Source organism: Octopus sinensis, linkage group LG6 (genome assembly GCF_006345805.1).
Source record: "Octopus sinensis linkage group LG6, ASM634580v1, whole genome shotgun sequence".
Taxonomy (NCBI): Eukaryota; Metazoa; Mollusca; class Cephalopoda; order Octopoda; family Octopodidae; genus Octopus; species Octopus sinensis.
The window spans coordinates 96,212,184-96,230,248 of NC_043002.1; the positions used below are offsets into that span (position 1 = coordinate 96,212,184).

Genomic DNA, 18,065 nt, shown 5'->3' on the forward strand with positions numbered 1-18,065 from the left:
ATCTGTTTTAGGGTTAGGGTTAGGGGTGGGGGAAGGGTATCTTCTTTTTCTTCACAAATGTAAATAAACCCAATCTGTTTCTTAAACGAGGGACATATTCATATGGCACAGAATGTTTTTTTTACCTCAATGGACGACACTGATTGATTGAAATTGCAGAAATTGAAGAAAAAAACAACAAATATCTTACAAACTATAGAACTTTCTCAATAAAGCCAAGAGAGAAAGATGTTTTATGAACACATTCTACCAGTATACGAAGTTTAAAGCTTCTTAGTTACCTAGAAATTATGTTAAAAATTGCCGTTCAAACCGAAAAGATCTGGTACATCATTTAGAATGACTATAATAATCCTTTCTGCTATAGGCACATGGCCTGAAAGTTCGGGAAGGGGATAGTTGATTACATCGACCCCCACTACTCAACTGTCTAGCAACAGGATTTTGCACCATGCCACATGAGCAGGAGAACCAAGTCATGGTTGTCAGATAATTTCTCCTAACATCTGGCCACCTAACTCCCCAGACTGCAACCCCCTTGATTATTATGTGTGGGGCACAGCTGAGCAAGAGACCAACAAAACTTCTTGTAACACCAAAGATGAACTGCAGGCAAAGATTATGACAACATTCATCAACTTAAACAAGGAGACTGTCCAGAAGAGCAGCAGGAGATTCCGAAGTCATCTGGAGGCCGTACATGAAGCCAATGGCAGTTTTATTGAATAAATTTACTCTTTAGTATTTCAAGATATTTTTATGTAATTTTGGTAAATATATCTGTTGAAATGAGATGTCAGTGTTATTTTCATTTTTGTGTAATTTAGACAGCAATTTATTCACTGCACCCTGTACATTCATATATATATATATATATATATATATATATATATATACACACGCATGCACGCATGCATGCACACACACACACACATACACACACACACACACACACACACACACACACACACACACACACACTGTACATACATACATACATTAAAAGAGCTGCTTGAAATGGCCATAATGAATTGATACCTGTATATATTTGTTACTTATTTTCATACATACACACACACACACACACATATACTGAACTGTTCAGAAATTTACAGTTACTCAACCTGAATTACAAGTTCAGATTTATACCCATAATTATTGGGGTACTTGGATGTGTAACAAACTGCCTAAGTACCAATTTTGAGAAATTAGGCTTCTCAAAACCAGAAAGGAGAAAGCTAATTAGAATGTTGCAGATACAAGCCATCAGTGGAAGTATCAAAATTTGTAAAACTTTCCGAAAGTTTAGCATTTAAGTATATGTGAGCATGTCTAGATATGCAAGTAGATGCATGAGGATACATACATATAGCAAAGCATACACATATGCACATGCACTCACTTAAATATTGTACATATACTCACAGAAATGCACAAATACCTTGTTGATGTTTAACAATACCTTGTTGGATCTCAATTAGAAACTGGCTCTTTCTCTACTGGCAAGAAATCTTGAAATAAAATTGAACAGTAACATACAGATCTCCACAGATATTTGTGGAAGTCTATTTTCTGTACATTTTTAGTGTTTATTGTACCTGCATAATATTTGGGTCAATATGTCTCGGGTGAATATAGCAAATATTGTTCTATAATGGGGTCAATTTAGTCAACTAGTCTCTCTTCTCTTATTAATTCAAATAAAAAAACCATTGACTGGAATAGGTGCATTGGCCTAAATTTCTTACAATATTTATGCTAGTCTATATTCTGTAATCAAATACCTATTTCTTTACTACCCACAAGGGGCTAAACACAGAGGGCACAAACAAGGACAGACAAACGGATTAAGTCAATTAGATCGACCCCAGTGCGTAACTGGTACTTAATTTATCGACCCCGAAAGGATGAAAGGCAGAGTCGACCTCGGCGGAATTTGAACTCAGAACGCAGTGGCGGACGAAATACCTATTTCTTTATTACCCACAAGGGGCTAAACACAGAGGGGACAAACAAGGACAGACATAGGTATTAAGTCGATTACATCGACCCCAGTGCGTAACTGGTACTTAATTTATCGACCCCGAAAGGATGAAAGGCAAAGTCGACCTCGCCTGGCGGACGAAATACCGCAAAGCATTTTGCCCGGCATGCTAACGTTTCTGCCAGCTCGCCGCCTGTAATCAAATACCATTTGTGTTTTCATTGCCTTTCATTACTCTGGAGTAGTTAAAAAATTACAAAGCCTAATTGATTGACCCTACTCCTCCTTTACAAAAATTGTGTTTGTGTTTATTTAAGATATCATTATTAAACCTATCACTTCATCGTTTTAATTCTGTTGTGCTACAGTCATGTTTCATATTCTTGGATTTGTTCTGCCATGTTCCTGGCAGTAAAATCTAGTTTTGGTGTTGAAAAATATTTACTTTCTTATAAATTAATTACCAATTTATTTTCAGGCTCAATGGAATATTTAGCAATCTCAGATGTAACAGGAGACAACACAAAGACAGATTCTCAGCCATATCTGTGCACAGGTTATGATCTTTATGTTACCCAAGAACCTTGTATTATGTAAGTTGATGTCCTATAATATATCTATGTGTGTGTGTGTGTGTGTGTGTATATATATATATATATATATATATATATATATATATATATATAACATTATTGGTGAATTGAAGAAATGGAGCTGAACGCAGATTGAACAGAAATCGTTTTATTTCATTCTACACGTGTTTCGAAAGGCACAAATTACCAAAATCCGATTGAATAATGGGACCATATTGTGTCTTTCTCTTCAGGAAGAAAAAAGGAAATCCGTTGGAAAAACAAAAACAGAACAGAGGCGGAGCAAAAACAAAAACAAATCGAACTATGCTCCTAAGAGCCCATGGCGAAACTGTTTATCAGTGTATGTTGAGAACCGGTGGCTGAAGAATTCAACGGGTCAGGCATCGGTCAATCATGTGGGTGAGGGTGTATAGATGTTCTTTGTGACCGAGAATAAAGTTCTGACTATTTAAGGAATATTGGATGTTTTATAAGGGGCGAGAAAAAATCTACTTAGAGACGTGTGTGTGTGTATACTGTTCTATATATGTGTGTGTTGGCGTAGGGGTAGAAAATATTTTTTGTGTACGTGTGTGCGTTTGATCGTTCGGCTGTCAGTGGCTACTGCCGTGATAACCGTTGGGTGGCAGAAAGAAAAAAAATATATATATATTATGTTTTATGTGTGTGTGTGTTCATCTAAGCCTGCCTTGTCAAGGAAACCCCCCGCTGTGAAAAAACCAAGCCCCGTTTGTCTTACAGGAGTAATTCCCCTTGCAGTGGTTAATCGTAGATATCTTAAAGGCTATTTCAGAATTTGTTACCAAGGGCTATGGGTGCCGGTATTATTTATAAACGCTATTTAAAAGCCAGATAAGTGTAACGCCTGGCTTTTAAATAGCGTTTATAAATAATACCGGCACCCATAGCCCTTGGTAACAAATTCTGAAATATTGATAAAGAGAACTTACATATCCCTAATAAAAAAAGTAACAATTGCCACGTTAATAACAATAGAGATCACGCCAGAAATAATAGTAGAAGTAGATTTACGACGACAAAATATCCTAATGAAATTAAGAATAATAAGAAGAATATTGAACTGAGCACATGTAATACGGACAAGATATCAGATATTCAAAGTAGATTCAAAACAATTCTAGAAAAGAATTTCCCATCCTCTCATAGATATCATAAAATTGTTTCTAAAAAACCGTTAGAATTTCTTATTCAACCCTCCCAAATATGTCCACTTTAATAGCCAAGATCAATAACAATAACATAAAACTAGCCAGGAAAAATTTAAATAATAGCAATAAGAATACAAATGATAATTGTAGTAACATTACTGAAAGTAATAATAGCCGCAATGATAATAATGAATATCATAACATAAGTATAACCAATAGCTATAGAATTGCTAGTAATAATAATAACACAAATGGGAACAATTATGTTAATAATACGAATAATACCAAGAGTGAAAATACCGAGAATGGAGACAACAATGATATCTACAATAACACTATACATTTACAAACTAATACCAGCAACAATATTAACAGCACCAACAATATTAATAATGATGGTAGGGTTATAGAATCAAATGATAGTGTAAGAATACCGATAAATGATAATACTACTTTAGATAATAACATTAACTACAATAACGATATCACTATTCTAGATAACAGCAGTAACCATAATAACGAAAAATACACTCATAATGTTTTGAGTAACAGTAGTATGAGACTTCTATCCTTGAATAATTCCACATTGAATTATGATCCCCCTAGATGTAACTGTAGAATTAAATCAAAATGCCCAGCGCCTGGTCTATGCAGGTTAAATAATGTAATCTACAAATGCACCATAACCACAGATAATAACAACTATACTTATTTAGGATGTACTATAAATTTTTAAAAATGCCTTAGTAATCATCTATCCTCTTTCAGATTACGTCATAAAACTGATAGCACCACTCTTTCAAGTAAAATCTGGCAACTAAAAAACAATAATATCAAGTATAACCTTAATTGGGAATTAGTTAGAAGAGCGATACCTTATAAAAATAGCAGAGTAGGTTGTCAAATTTGCTCCATGGAAACATTTGAAATACTAATGAATAGAAAAAATGCTATTTTATTGAATAACCGGATAGAACTGGGTCTGTCTTGTATACACGCTAGGATTAAAACTCTTAAATATTTTAAAGGATAACAGTATATATAAAAAATCACTTTGAATAAAGCATTACTCTTACATATTATATAATATATATTTAATTAGACAGCTACGATCTAATTAGCTATAGTTATATTCTCTCTCTAGCTGTACTAGATGATACTTATAGATATAAATTAGTTGATTTAAAAATTCATTCTATTAGACTATGTAGATAATTTAAATTATTTCTTTCTAATTTTTAGCCTATTTTAAGTAAACCTACTTATAAAAAATTAGTTAATTAAACTTCTTAGTTCTTTTATATACTACTAAGAAATTTTGCTAATCCCAAACCTATAATATAACGGTTTCATTATGAAAAATAACTCTATTTCCTTTCTTCTGACCTTTTACTGTATTCCCATAACCTGGCAATGTATTAATAGTAACATTAATAAATAAAGAAATAAATTAACTGATCTCCATTCCAATATTGCACTAAATATGCTAAGATGTTTTCCTATAGAAACAACCTTTGACCCCCCTTTTCACCTTCCCATTTCCTCTTTATATAGCAATCAACAACAGTAGGTGGTCAAATTTAACATTCCTCCTTTAAGCTCTGTGGTTCTTGCAGATTTCTATACCAGTCATTTCGTCTCCACTATAAGACTGTCGCTATGCTTCACTGAACCTCCTACAACCTCCTCGGATTCTAACATAGCAGTTTTCAGAAATTTCGCACAAATGTATCCAAAATATCTTCACACAGCTTGAATCACACTTTACTATGAACTATATATGGATAAATACATATTCTGTGAGTACGATACCTCTCATCATATCTCCAGGAATCAAACTTTCTTCAATATGGATAAACTCACATCTCCACTGTCATCTTCACTTTCTAGAAAACTAAGAGGTTTTGAAAAAAATTTTTAACCTTATATATGACTGTGCAATACTAAAAGAACTTTTAGAAATCAATTTGTTATCTAAATCTCATTTTTATAGAACTTTCCATGATGTCTCACGAGTGTAACATCACCCCCTTTGATGTTTGGGGATCTCAGATGTTCTTTCAGCTGATGAGTACGGGTCACCTATATTTACTGCAATTTTTGTAGCCTTATTAAAGATGTCTTCGTACGAAACAATTGTACCGAAAAATTGATCCATTCTTGTTGCTTTTTTCCTATATATATATATATATATATATATATATATAATAAACCTTTACATAAATAAATAACGTGAAATACATGAAGGGACAAACAAAAAGATAAACGGGTCATTCAAAGCCTTTGTTCTTCAGTCAGAAACTGATCCCTCATCGCAGATTTCGGCTGTTTAATTCTGAGATCTGCTCTGAATCAGCCAGCCACAGAAGGAAAGAATGCAACGCAACAGAGACGAACAAGAAACGAAAAATCTTTTTTGAAGACAGTAACGGTTAAAAACATGGATGACACAGGCGCCCTACGGCTTTGAGACAAAAAGAGAGACACAAAAACAATATCAGCAAGCGTGGAAAAATAATTACCTTTTCGGTGATAAGACACATGTTGAACAAGCGGCCGATGGAAACAGAATGGCTGAGGCAGCAAGTCGCAAGAGGGTAAGAGAGAGAAGGGGGTAAGAGAGAGAGGGGACCAAGGAGGGTGGAAGGCGAGGACAGAAGCAGTGACCGAGAGAGAGGGAGAGAAGGAATCAGAGAAGAAGCAGTAACCAAGAGAGAGAGGGAAAGAAGGAATCAGAGAGGCTGGGAGAAAAAGGCACCAAAACAATTTGGCAACGAAGCAATGGTGAAGGAAAGAAAATAGTTTAAAGACATCGTGCAGGGGTTTTGATATGATAAACATAAAGAAGTTATTATATATATATTATGTATGGTTGTGGGACAATTCATCTCCAGTTATTTCATCGTTGGTTAATTTGTCCCTGGTCAATTCATTGTTGATCAATTCATCCCTGGGTTTTCGAGGGAAAGTTTAGAACAATCACTTTAGAATTAAAATTGTCGTTGGACAGTTTTAGATATATTTTCCTTTCTTTACCCCCCTCCCCCTCCTCCCTCTCTCTCTTTTTCCTGCATTGAACAGTTTACAAGCAAATCGAATTAAATTTATTCAATACACCTACCCATCAAGATGGCTACATGCAAGATAATAACTTTAGAGAAAGGAAAAATCAAAGTGGTTGATCAAGAAAATTATATATGCACAAAAAATAAGCAGGATGCAGATGGATTAAAGATATGCTAGAGTTGTGAAAATCGTGTGTGCAAGGCGACACTTCAAACAGATGAAGACTATGAAGAGCTTCAGAAGATTGGGATCCATAATCACGCTTCAGCTGCTGCAGAGGATAATAGTTTTAGATATTCAAGTAAAGTCTATTTCATCTCGTGATGCCCCTTGCTCAATTATCACTAGTGAAGTTCAGAATTTAAACGACTGTACATTATCACAAATACCTGCTTGCACAGCTTAATAGGAATATTAGATGTTGGAGGCAAGCTGATTCCAATTTTCCTACCACCCCACTTACAAATGTTGGGTTTTCCATCCCAAATGAATATTCCTACCTTGACATACATACATACATATATATATATATATATATATATATATATATATAAACTGCAAGACCCAGCAGGACAAGTGAGACCATCACCCATGGCCTCAGTCCACTTATGCATACCTTTCCTTCTTGGGACACAAAACCCTACTTGTGAAGACCTGTTGAGGCAAGTGAAAAAATCAAAAAATCAAAAATCAAAATTGATTAACATGAATGGAAATTGTCGCTGTGATATCAGTGCTGGTGGCACATAAGAGAACCATCCGAACGTGGCCGTTGCCAGTGCTGCCCTGACTGGCTTCCGTGCCAGTGGCACGTAAAAAGCACCATCCGACTGTGGCCGTTGCCAGCCTCGCCTGGCCTCCATGCCGGTGGCACGTAAAAAGCACCATCTGACCGTGGCCGTTTGCCAGACTTGTCTGGCACCTGTGCAGGTGGCACGTAAAAAGCACCCACTACACTCACGGAGTGGTTGGCGTTAGGAAGGGCATCCAGCCATAGAAACATTGCCAGATCAGACTGGGCCTGGTGCAGCCTTCTGGCTTCCCAGACCCCAGTTGCACCGTCCAACCCATGCCAGCATGGAAAGCGGACGCTAAACGATGATGATGATGATGATGATATATATATATAAACACTGCCAGATCAGACTGGAGCCTGGTGCAGCCTTCTGGCTTCCCAGATCCCTGGTAGAACCGTCCAGCCCATGCTAGCATGGAGAACGGACGTTAAACGATGATGACAGTGACAAAACAATTTTACAGTATGGAAGTACAGGATGGAAGATTCAAAACGAATACTAATATTTGCAAGTGACAAAGCACTTCAACACTTAAAACAGCACAAGAACTTGGCAGCAGATGGAACATTTAAGTGCTGTTCTTTAATTATTTTTTCAGTTATATATGCTTCACATTCAAATTGATAATTTTGATGCCCCAAGATTGTTCGCATTGCTCTCTGACAAAAGTCAAGACACATGTAGTAGACTTTTTGCCAAAATAAATGAATTACTGCAGTCCATAATGGATTTCTAGAATCATTTCCTGGGTCGAATTTGGCATGCTGCTTGTTTCATTTAGGACAAAATGTGTACAAGCATGTTGTTTAAGAAGAACTATAATGCAGATGTCATGAAGTTGATAGTTTTGGTCTAAAAATGCAGTGTTTTTTGCCTTTGCCTTCCTATCGGTTGATGATGTTGAAGATGCATATGAACAACTTGTAGATGATGATGATGATATTCCACAGTCATTTGTATCCTATTTTGAAAATAATTATGACCACCTAGAGCAGTGTTTCCTAACCTGCATTCCACAGATATATATATATATATATATATATATATATATATATATTATATAAAAGGGCTTAGTAAAATAAATTACTTTGCCGCATACTGAACTCATTAGAATAGCAGCTAAAAACTTTTTTAAGGCTATTTCTAATACTTAAAGAAAATCTCTCTCATATATAGTGTTTGCATAATTTAACTCACAAAAGTTGGGGGTAATGACATCGAAAAATCAAATGCTAAGGTTATTCGAGAACGTACGTTTCAAGATTAGTCAAAACAACATTTCTATCATCGGCTCGGAAATTCCTTGGTTGGATTTGGAAACACTGAAAATAAGAACATACCCTTTCGAAGATTTGCTCCCAACTAACAGTGCCAACAAATTCAAAATAAGCAAGCGAAGAATCTCTGCTCTCCCTTTCCACCAGCGTGGGTTAAAATCATCAAACTCTATGCTTATTTCGGTAAAGTCCGAAGCATTAATCAGAGGGAGATTAATTATAATTTCAACAATTGAGGGCAAAATTAATTAATTATTAATCAATTCACCAAGTATTCAGTATGCAAAGGGACCATTCAAGGCGAATTCAAATTATTACATTATATAAAAGGGCTTAGTAAAATAAATTACTTTGCCGCATACTGAACTCATTAGAAATAGCAGCTAAAAAACTTTTTTAAGGCTATTTCTAATACTTAAAGAAAATCTCTCTCATATATAGTGTTTGCATAATTTAACTCACAAAAGTTGGGGGTAATGACATCGAAAAATCAAATGCTAAGGTTATTCGAGAACGTACGTTTCAAGATTAGTCAAAACAACATTTCATCATCGGCTCGGAAATTCCTTGGTTTGGATTTGGAAACACTGAAAATAAGAACATACCCTTTCGAAGATTTGCTCCCAACTAACAGTGCCAACAAATTCAAAATTATTTTGAATTTGTTGGCACTGTTAGTGGGAGCAAATCTTCGAAAGGGTATGTTCTTATTTTCAGTGTTTCCAAATCCAAACCAAGGAATTTCCGAGCCGATGATAGAAATGTTGTTTTGACTAATCTTGAAACGTACGTTCTCGAATAACCTTAGCCTTTGATTTTTCGATGTCATTACCCCCAACTTTTGTGAGTTAAATTATGCAAAACCTATATATGAGAGAGATTTTCTTTAAGTATTAGAATAGCCTTGAAAAAGTTTTTTAGCTGCTATTTCTAATGAGTTCAGTATGCGGCAAAGTAATTTTTTACTAAGCCTTTTATATAATGTAATAATTTGAATTCGCCTTGAATGGTCCCTTTGCATACTGAATACTTGGTGAAATTGATAATAATTAATTAATTTTGCCCTCAATTGTTGAAATTATAATTAATCTCCCTCTGATTAATGCTTCGGACTTTACCGAAATAAGCAAGAGTTTGATGATTTTAACCCAGCTGGTGGAGAAGGGGAGAGCAGAGATTCTTCGCTTGCTTATTTTGAATTTGTGGCACTGTTAGTGGGAGCAAATCTTCGAAAGGGTATGTTCTTATTTTCAGTGTTTCCAAATCAAACCAAGGATTTCCGAGCCGATGATAGAAATGTTTGTGTTGACTAATCTGAAACGTACGTTCTCGAATAACCTTAGCATTTGATTTTTCGATGTCATTACCCCCAAACTTTTGTGAGTTAAATTATGCAAACACTATATAGAGAGAGATTTTCTTTAAGTATTAGAAATAGCCTTAAAAAAGTTTTTTAGCTGCTATTTCTAATGAGTTCAGTATGCGGCAAAGTAATTTATTTTACTAAGCCCTTTATATAATGTAATAATTTGAATTCGCCTTGAATGGTCCCTTTGCATACTGAATACTTGGTGAAATTGATTAATAATTAATTAATTTTGCCCTCAATTGTTGAAATTATAATTAATCTCCCTCTGATTAATGCTTCGGACTTTACCGAAATAAGCATAGAGTTTGATGATTTTAACCCACGCTGGTGGAAAGGGGAGAGCAGAGATTCTTCGCTTGCTTATTTTGAATTTGTGGCACTGTTAGTTGGGAGCAAATCTTCGAAAGGGTATGTTCTTATTTTCAGTGTTTCCAAATCCAAACCAAGGAATTTCCGAGCCGATGATAGAAATGTTGTTTTGACTAATCTTGAAACGTACGTTCTCGCCTAACATTAGATTGATTTTTCGATGTCATTACCCCCAAATTTTGTGAGTTAAATTATGCAAACACTATATATGAGAGAGATTTTCTTTAAGTATTAGAAATAGCCTTAAAAAAGTTTTTTAGCTGCTATTTCTAATGAGTTCAGTATGCGGCAAAGTATTTATTTTACTAAGCCCTTTTATATAATGTAATAATTTGAATTCGCCTTGAATGGTCCCTTTGCATACTGAATACTTGGTGAAATTGATTAATAATTAATTAATTTTGCCCTCAATTGTTGAATTATATATATATATATATATATATATATATATATATGCATATACATACATATATATATATATATATATGCATATACATACATATATATATATATATATTTCTTTACTACCCACAAGGGGCTAAACATAGAGGGGACAAACAAGGACAGACAAATGGATTAAGTCGATTACATCGACCCCCGTGCGTAACTGGTACTTACTTTATCAACCCCGAAAAGATGAAAGGCAAAGTCGACCTCGGCGATATATATACACACACACACACACACACATATATGGGTACAGGACGTCACCAACAGTAAACAACAGTGCCAGCCCTCAGTCAAACTGTCCAACCCATGTCAGCATAGAAAGCAGACGTTAAAAGATAATGATGACGATCGTGATAGATATACGCACACATGCACACACACACACACACACACCACCACACACATATGTATATGTAAAATTGATTAAACTTTAAAGCTCAGTAACATTTTTCTGCAACTTTTCTGGAACAAATAAATAGCAACTTGGATTTAACATGCAATATATTCCAAATTTGGAAATTTTGACCTAATTTTAAAATCTCACAATATGTGACAGCAACAGGGAAGTAGAGAGACAGACAGTCATAGGATTTGACACACAGGTAATCATGAGTTTAGTATGTATGTATATACATATGTAAGTATATACATAAGTATGTGTATGAGTGTTTCTTTGCAATGGACAGCAGAAAAGCCACCTACCTCTTCTCTCCTTAAAACTACGTATTCCTTACACACCCCTTTCTCTGTGTGTGTGTGTGTGTGTGTGTGTTGTATCTATGTATTTATGAAAGTATGTATGCAGTGTTGCGTATATATGGCAGCTGTAGTAACGTAACCATCTCATTGCCACTGCTGTTCTAGCCTTCACTGAGATAAGTCACCCTCTCTCTGTTACTACCTTTCCCTCAGATTGATACTTTTTGCAACCTTTTCATTTTATCATATAATTCACCCAGTGCCTGATGAGAGTACATTATAAGTTTTTATTGAAATCCAGTTGGCTTATTATTGGACTGGATGTTAATGTAACTCATTTGCAAAGTTTTGTGAATATTGATTCAGTGGTTTAGGCACTAAGATGGTAACAGACAGAAATTGCCATTTATATATGTAGATGTATATGTGTGTGTGTGTGTATATGGTTTTCAAAATGTTTTCATTGTTCTCAACATAATCAAGGAAATCTTGTGCAACTGAAGCTCAAGTGTTTTTTTGGTCAGCTGAAAGCAGTTATAGCACAAACTTGGCAGTCACACATCTCATACCCAAATCTTCTGTGATAATGGGCTGAACTGAATCGTAACTAATCTGCACATCCTCTGATAACAAATGGTGATGCAGCAATTTCCCCTCACAGCTGCATGCACATCTGCGATGTTTTTCTCAGTTCTGCTGGTTGTAGGTCTCCCAAAAGTTCATCAATATCAACATTTTTTAGCCATCTTGGAAACATCTGAACCACTCAAACACTTGTGTGCAGTTCATACACTCCTCTCTATACACTTTCTGCAACTTTGCATAGGCATCTGAGAAGGTATTGCCATGACAAATTTCTCTGTCATGGTCAATACAACAAGCAAAGGAATGTTTGCTATTTTATGGGACAGTGTGGGAGGTTGGTTGCAGTTGGGGGAAGAAGGAACAATGTGGAATTAATAGTATTTTTGTTTCTAGTCTAGTCTGTCATGGTTCAGTGACTTTTAGTGTGTGCACGTTTGTGTGTGTGTGATTAATAGTTGTTAGGGTGTTGTGTGTGCACATCTGTGTGTATGTTTGTTTGCATGTGTGTCTGTGGGTACGTGTGTATGTTTGTGTGTTTTGTGTTGGTGGGGATGTTATGTGTGTGTACATGAGTGTATGTGTGCATGAGTGTGTGTGTGAATGTGTGTGTGTGTGTGTGTGTGTGTCTCAGTGTATGTTAGTGTTGTTATAATTGTCCTGGTGGTGTGTATATGTGTGAATGGTATTCATATATGTGTGTGTGTGTATATATATATATATATATATACGATGGGCTTCTTTCAGTTTCTGTCTACCAAATCCACTCAAGGCTTTGGTTGGCCTGAGGTTATAGTTGGACGATTTGACTGGGCCAGCACACCGGAAGGCTGCGTCAGACTCCAGTCTGATTTGGCATGGTTTTCTAAGGCTGGTTGTCCTTCCTAAGGCCAACCACTCCGAGATTGTAATGGGTGCTTTTACGTGCCACCAGCACAGGTGCCAATAGTGTGATACCAATATCTGCTATGACTGCAATTTTGCTCGGCTTAATGGGTCCTCTTCTCAAGCACGACATAATGCCAAAGGTCTCAGTCATTGCCTTCATGAGGCCCAAAAGTATTTATATATGTGTGTGTGTGTGTGTGTGTATATGTGTATATATATATTGTGGCTGTGTGGTAAGTAGCTTTCTTACCAACCACATGGTTCTGGGTTCAGTCCCACTGCATGGCACCTTGGGCAAGTGTCTTCTATAGCCTCAGGCCAACCAAAGCCTTGTGAGTGGATTTGGTGGCCAGAAACTGAAAGAAGCCCATCATATATATATATGTGTGTTTGTATGTCTGTGCTTGTCCCACCAACATTGCTTCACAACCGATACTGGTATGTTTACATCCCTGTAACTTAGCGGTTTGGCAAAAAAGACCGATAGAATAAAGAATAAGCCCTGGGGTTGATTTGCTCGACTAAAGGCAGTGCTCCAATATGGCCGCATATGAGGATAATTGCATAAAAAAGTGCCAGTCACTTCAAATAGAAGAAAGCTGTAGAAGAGGGTGACCCAGGAAGACATGGGACAAAGTATTGAAGATTGATCTCAAAGTGATGAGCCTTATGAAGGAGATAATAACAGAGAACCAAGATATGCAGTGCATTGCTGTACTCAAGATCTGCCAACACAACAGAAGTGAAATCCTAAAATCAAGGTGCCATGTAAAAAGCATTTATGTGGGTGCTAGTGTCATGTCAAAAGCACTGGTGATATTTCCATGTAAAAAGCACCCAGTACACTCTGTGGATTGGTTGGAAATTAGGAGGAGCACCCATCCTTAGAAACTAAGTCAAAGCAGACTATGGAAGCTGGTGTAACCATTGGGTTTGCCAGTTCTTCTCAAGTTGTCCAACCCATGCCATCATGGAAAACAGGCATTAAATGATGATGATGATGTATGTATATATATATATATATATAGTCTTTTACTCTTTTATTTGTTTCAGTCAATTGACTGTGGCCATGCTGGAGCAGTACCTTTAGTCGAACAAATTGACCCCAGGACTCATTCTTTGTAAACTTACTACTTATTCTATTGATCTCCTTTGGTGAACTGCTAAGTTACAGGGACGTAAATACCCCAGCATTGGTTGTCAAGCGATAGTGGGGAGACAGACACACATGCACACACACACACACAACAGGCTTCTTTCAGTTTCTGTCTACCAAATCGGCTCAAAAGGTTTTGGTTGACCTGAGGCTATTGTAGAAGACACTTATCCAAGGTGCTATGCAGTGGGACTGAACCAAGAACCATGTGGTTGACAAGCAAGCTAATTAATACACAGCCACTCCTATATATATATATATATCATCATCATCATCATCATCATCGTTTAATGTCCGTTTTCCGCGCTAGCACGGGTTGGACGGTTTGACCGGGGTCTGGGGAGCCAGGGGCTGCCCCAGGCTCCAGTCTGATCTGGCAGTGTTTCTACAGCTGGATGCCCTTCCTAACGCCAACCACTCTGCGAGTGTAGTGGGTGCTTTTTATGTGCCACCTGCACAGGTGCCAGAGGGGTCTGGCATCGGCCACGATCAGTTGGTGCTTTTTTATTGTGTGAAATTTGATTTAGTATTTCTAAATTGAATTTTTTCCTTGTAAGTTTGGATTTTATTCCCTCAGCTGCTGATTAATCATTCCTTTATATATATATATATATATATATATATATATATATATACATGATAAGAAAATGGAGAAATACATCTAAATCAAATATCAATTACCAGATAATACTCAATCATATACTTTATTAAACCACCACATAAGGGACTGTAGGGTTAAATATAAAAAGCAGAACAAATCAGTGTACATAAAGGAATGTACATAAAAAAGTGTACATAAAAGAGTAATGTTGTATAATAAGTAGAATATATATAAAAGAGAATATAAATATAAGTACACTTTTTTATGTACATTCCTTTATGTTCTGCTTTTTATATTTAACCCTACAGTCTCTTATGTGGTGGTTTAATAAAGTATGTGATTGAGTATTATCTGGTAATTGATATTTGATTTAGATGTATTTCTCCATTTTCTTATCATGTATTAGTAATTTGTGGTAAATCATTTTACCTTTGCCCATATAATACAGTAAATGAATTGATTGCATCACAATCCTTAACATTTATGTATTAACTTTGTTGGGTACTTCACTAGCAGTATATTGGATATATGTTATCCCATGGAGGGTTGCATTTACAACCCCTATCTCAATTTGTATACATATATATATATATAGTTGAGTATAGAAATTCGGGGTGAGTACTTGATAATTATAAGCACCTGTGTATACCGTTTGGTGGTGTAGGTGGTGGAGTAAATTGATCAAAATAAAATAAAAACATGATGCGAAGGATTCAGCGGTACATATGTTTCGGGCCTTTATTAGACAGATTTATAACAATGCATAATGTATGTCTGTGGCCTTCTTCAGCCGCGCACAACAGCTTCCACAAGGACATGTGTTACATCAAAAATTCTTGGTTGGGGATGCAAATCCTCTCATTCGCGTACGACATAATGCGGCAGCAGCATAGAATTGAAGCGTCCATCTCTTTCTTCTCTCATTGAGAAATATTCTGTCTGTTTATCCCACAAAACATAATTGAGACACCATCTCATAAGTGTGGGTGTTTTGTCCACTTTCATACTTTAACAATGGTGATGAGTATGATGATGATGGTGTGACCAGAGCTAAAGTGTCGAAACTTTCAAAGAATCGACACCTTTCGATCTCTCTCTCTCTCTCTCTCCCTCTCTCTCTCCCTCTCTCTCCCTCTCTCTCTCTCCCTCTCTCTCTCTTTCTATTTTGCCAGAAATTGTCCTGTGGGGAGAATGGTCACTGTTCAAGACAGTAACAACCACCACACCATATTTATTTATTCAAGGATAGTCTGTTCTGCACAATTAGACACAGTCAATCTCTCTCTCTCTCTCTCTCTCTCTCTTGACTGCCACAAGTAAAAATATAAAAAAACACTCTGGGATCAATACATCCAATTAAAATCTCTTCAAAGTGGTGCCCCAGCATGACTACAATCTAATAACTGAAACAATTAACAGGTGAAAGAAAAGATTATAAGAGTGGGTGTTTTGCCCACTTCTACTAGCAGAGCAGAACTCTAAAGAAATGGTGCCGCTGTTATTTTATCTGTCTGTCTCTCTCTAAAAGAACACATAAATGTGCACACACGCACACACACATATATTCATTCATGTTTCAGATATATCTACTTTTCTAACTTCTCTGTTCAGATATGAATGTACAAATTTCTTTCACATAAGCAGAGACAATCTGACAGTGAAGCCATATGCACACAGACCCAAATTCACAGCAAAATGAAAATCACCGACACTAACAAAAAGACAACCACACAACGCCTTGCCCTGCATTCCTGTAATATATCATAGGAATTTCAGCAAAAACACTGACACCATTCAGCATTTGTAAATTCATTTCACTATTACTTATATCATTTGTACTTTCATTTCACTACAACTTACTGATATTCCTTTTCAAAAACATTTCTCATTCCCTTAAGCTACTCTTCTATATGATATACCTATTTTCCTTGCATTACTGTAACATAGTGTCCGAATTCCATTTCACTATTACCTACTGTTATTTATTATTAAAAAAAAAAATGTCTCATAAGAAAAGACTGTCACAAAACGAACACCAAACAAATGCATGATGTGCATCAGAAAATGACGATGAGACACATGCACAGCTTGCAGATCAGTGACAGAGAAAGAAAGCTCGATGTGCGTCTGATATCGAACATCAACGAAATGCATGACTTGCAGATAGCAAACAAAGAATGGCAGCTCGATCTGCAGTAGAAAACGATGAAAGACATGTGTGACTTCGAAAAGCATCAAATCGTGTGCAAGAAACAACACAAGAAACAGCAGACAAACTTGCAGATAGCCAACAAAGAATGATATTGATCTTTCTTCTACTTCAATTATTACATAGTTTTCTCTTCTGAAAATGCACACATACAGGAGGAGTAAATTATACATATAATAATACATTCAATATCACTCCAGATAAACAGTAAAAGTAATTACCCGATCAACGACTGGTTTTACTGCCAATATATATATATATATATATATATATATATATATTTATACGATCGTGACCGTTTGCCAGTCTGCTTCGGCTCCTGTGCCGGTGGCATGTAAAAAACACCCACTACACTCACGGAGTGGTTGGCGTTAGGAAGGGCATCCACCTGTAGAAAAACTGCCAAATCAGACTAGAGCCTGTGCAGCCTCCATGGCTTACCAGACCCCAGTTGAACCGTCCAACCCATTCTAGCATGGAAAACGGACATTAAATAATGATGATGATGATGATATATATATATATATATATACACACACATATACATATATATACATACATATATATATATAGAGAGAGAGACACACACACACACACAAATACACAAATACATAGAGAGATACAGACAGCTGAGGAGATTAATACTAACAAAATAGTGGCATAAACTGATAAAATTAAATGCACAAGAGAAACTGTTAATGTGTGTGTATATACGCATGCATATACACATATCTACATATACATATACTGATATATCAATGGATTCTTTTGTGTATGCCTATTTATATCTTCCTATTTTTAAAATTCTATTTTATGCTATTTGTAATCCTTCAAGCTTGTAAAAGCAGCTGTC

At 36.1% G+C, this 18,065-nt stretch overlaps 1 protein-coding gene across 1 annotated transcript in view; it reads left to right on the top strand.

Moving 5' to 3' along the window:
* LOC115213400 (probable inactive tRNA-specific adenosine deaminase-like protein 3) overlaps positions 1 to 18,065 on the top strand; it is a 45,724-nt gene that overhangs the window by 24,284 nt on the left and 3,375 nt on the right. Inside the window, exon 7 of the mRNA XM_029782349.2 lies at positions 2,463 to 2,577. Coding sequence (XP_029638209.1) covers positions 2,463 to 2,577 — 115 coding nt within the window. The remainder of the gene's footprint in view (positions 1 to 2,462; positions 2,578 to 18,065) is intronic.